Genomic DNA, 3,353 nt, shown 5'->3' on the forward strand with positions numbered 1-3,353 from the left:
AAATTAATGTGGCACAGGAGTGATTTTGTCCGTGGCGGGCAAAGAGTTGAGACACCGTTTAGTGTAAGTTCTGGCTGTTCCATCGAGCAGTCGAGCAGCCACTGAAGTGTGTGCTGCTGTATATCCTTTCCTTTCTTCTGAGTTGACCCTTGATTTTTGTTGCACTCATTTGACAGTCTGGGGAGCATGGACCGACTCGGACTGCACACAACACTGCACCTGTGAAGCTGGGCGTTCCCAGTGTGATGCTTTTGAGTGCGGAGAGAACGAAAAATGTGATATCAAGAACGGAGTTCCAAGCTGTTACTGCAAAGACGGCTACACCTCCCTTGGAGATGCCTGCTTTAGAGGTGAGAATTCCATTTTGAGACATCGATAGCCTTTTCCTTTTATCCCCTTGAGATGATGAATGGAAATACTTTTTAGCGTTGGAGCGTTTTCATGGTTGGAAGCCGATGGGGATCCTGACTTATTTTTTGCGATTCTTCTTTATCCATAGCTCCTGGGTATTGTCAGATCTGGGGTGATCCTCATTATGTTACCTTCGATAAGAAGAAGTACAACTTCCAGGGTGCCTGCGACTACACTTTGGTCAGAGATTGCGGAAACTCCAGTGACTACCACCTGTGGTCCAACAATGAACGACGGCGCCCATCCGACCGTGTTTCTTTCCTGAGGGAAGTGATACTTGATCTGAGGGGTTCCCGATACTCTTTGATGAAGGGCTTCCACGTCAGAGTAAATGGCGTAGATGTGTCTGACTACCTTCCCTACATTGATGACCAGGCCTTGATCTACCGGGATGTGACATCAGTGGTATGAGGAAGACAATTTTTTTTTCTTCTTAGTCTGTATTTATTTAAATGAGGGTGTTGTTGAGGCATGGAATAGCGGGTTGTTGTGTTTTTTGTTGAAATAATGCCACTCTGAATGTATGCTTCTGGGTGTTGAATATTTGAAGGGGTTGTGTTGTAGTTGAATTTCTTGAACGTTGAAGCATGTGCAGGATAAGTATTTCCCTCTTTCTTTTCTTTTAGAATCTGGTAACGGATTTCTTGTGGGTGAGCTACGACGGACAAGACAGCGCCGATGTGTACCTGAGCTACTATGCAGGAAGAACCTGTGGCCTTTGTGGATCTTTTGATGGGGAGAAGAAGAATGATTTGCTGCTTCCTTCCGGGGATTTGGTAAGAGATACCTTTCATGTATCACTCTTTAGTCCGTCATGAATATCCTTTTGTTCTTGTGATGAATGGATGCGTCTTGCGGGGAAAAGCGCCTTCCAGTCATTCCTGTTTCTCACGGAGAACATGATGAAGTATTTTGTACTGTGAAAGTTTTTCGGATGGTTTACATTGATTTGTTTTTTCAACAGGCAAGATCTGCCACTGAGTTTGGAAACAGTTGGGTGGTTAATCCTGACCAGTGCGAAGATGTGGATCCAGGTCCAACCGATCCTTGCGAGGAGGGAGAGAACGGACTGACAGCATCTAGTGATCTCTGCTATTACTTGAAGGATCCTACAGGTAAGTTTGAATGTCATGGGAACAACCTTTCAAACGTTGTTGTCCACTTCAACGTGTCTGGCGTTTGTGTTGGTGTCACGTTTGGTCGGGAAATGCTCTGTGGAAATTGTCATGATGAATGGAAAGTTCATATAAAAGCATGCTTCCTCTAACAACATCTGACCTAATCTTGCTTCCTGTTCAGGACCATTTGAATCTTGTATTGAGATTTTGAGCCCTGACGACTACTACGACTCCTGCGTCTATGACGTTTGCTTAACCGGTGATGATGCTCTGTGTGCCAGTCTCGCCCAGTATGCCCGTGCCTGCAAGATGGAGGGAGGGAATCCTGGCAGATGGAGACTGGGTGTGGATGAATGCCGTAAGTCAATCCGTAGACAATATTTTGGGGGGTGTATCTCTTGATTGGTGATATGCTTGTTGGTAGAGATTAGAGATCGTGTTTGTGCGGTTTTGGTACAGACCGTCACCCTGTGCCTGTTTTCAAATGCTATCTTTGTTGTCTCGTTTGCAGAGCTGAACTGTCCTTCGAACACTGTGTACGATCCATGCTTCAGTGGCTGTCCAGCAACATGTTCCTCTGCTTCCAGCTCATTGTCCTGCAATGCCACCTGCCAGGAGACATGCCGGTGTGAGGATGGACTGGTGCTCGATGGCGGGAAGTGCGTTGATCCATCGCAGTGTGGTTGCACTCTGGACAACGGTGTTTATATTCCGGTAAGCTTGACATCCAGTGCTGCAGTAGCTAACATGCAGTTTCCTTTTTCCATTTCAGTAGTATTAACTCTTTGGCCGCTTTGTTCGACTGGAGTCACATACAGGGGGCTGCCAACTTGGACTCAAGTCGCATTTCATTCACAAAACACACAGAGCGTATTGAGTCTATTGTTCATGCACACCTACACAGTAATGATGTGTGCATCGCATGGTACTGTGTTCACACAATGCTTTTCTTTACAATAAAGCAATCAAAAGTTATTGTGTGCTGAATTAGCATAGTCCATGCAAATCCCCTCTTAAGATTGCACCTTGAAATTAATGTGGCACAGGAGTGATTCTGTCCGTGGCGGGCAAAGAGTTGAGACACCGTTTAGTGTAAGTTCTGGCTGTTCCATCGAGCAGCCACTGAAGTGTGTGCTGCTGTATATCCTTTCCTTTCTTCTGAGTTGACCCTTGATTTTTGTTGCACTCATTTGACAGTCTGGGGGAGCATGGACCGACTCGGACTGCACACAACACTGCACCTGTGAAGCTGGGCGTTCCCAGTGTGATGCTTTTGAGTGCGGAGAGAACGAGGAATGTGATATCAAGAACGGAGTTCCAAGCTGTTACTGCAAAGACGGCTACACCTCCCTTGGAGATGCCTGCTTTAGAGGTGAGAATTCCATTTTGAGACATCGATAGCCTTTTCCTTTTATCCCCTTGAGATGATGAATGGAAATACTTTTTAGCGTTGGAGCGTTTTCATGGTTGGAAGCCGATGGGGATCCTGACTTATTTTTTGCGATTCTTCTTTATCCATAGCTCCTGGGTATTGTCAGATCTGGGGTGATCCTCATTATGTTACCTTCGATAAGAAGAAGTACAACTTCCAGGGTGCCTGCGACTACACTTTGGTCAGAGATTGCGGAAACTCCAGTGACTACCACCTGTGGTCCAACAATGAACGACGGCGCCCATCCGACCGTGTTTCTTTCCTGAGGGAAGTGATACTTGATCTGAGGGGTTCCCGATACTCTTTGATGAAGGGCTTCCACGTCAGAGTAAATGGCGTAGATGTGTCTGACTACCTTCCCTACATTGATGACCAGGCCTTGATCTACCGGA

General features: G+C 46.2%; 1 protein-coding gene across 1 annotated transcript in view; it reads left to right on the forward strand.

The window, feature by feature from the left end:
* LOC121406881 (IgGFc-binding protein-like) overlaps positions 1–3,349 on the forward strand; it is a gene marked incomplete at its 3' end in the record, with an annotated part of 39,553 nt that extends 36,204 nt beyond the window's left edge. The window contains 8 exon segments of the mRNA XM_041597753.1: positions 177–350; positions 500–816; positions 1,038–1,187; positions 1,376–1,526; positions 1,711–1,887; positions 2,041–2,243; positions 2,727–2,901; positions 3,051–3,349. Coding sequence (XP_041453687.1) covers positions 177–350; positions 500–816; positions 1,038–1,187; positions 1,376–1,526; positions 1,711–1,887; positions 2,041–2,243; positions 2,727–2,901; positions 3,051–3,349 — 1,646 coding nt within the window.
* Positions 3,350–3,353: the final 4 nt, after the last annotated feature.

Source organism: Lytechinus variegatus, chromosome 2, assembly GCF_018143015.1.
Source record: "Lytechinus variegatus isolate NC3 chromosome 2, Lvar_3.0, whole genome shotgun sequence".
NCBI classification, from domain to species: domain Eukaryota; kingdom Metazoa; phylum Echinodermata; class Echinoidea; order Temnopleuroida; family Toxopneustidae; genus Lytechinus; species Lytechinus variegatus.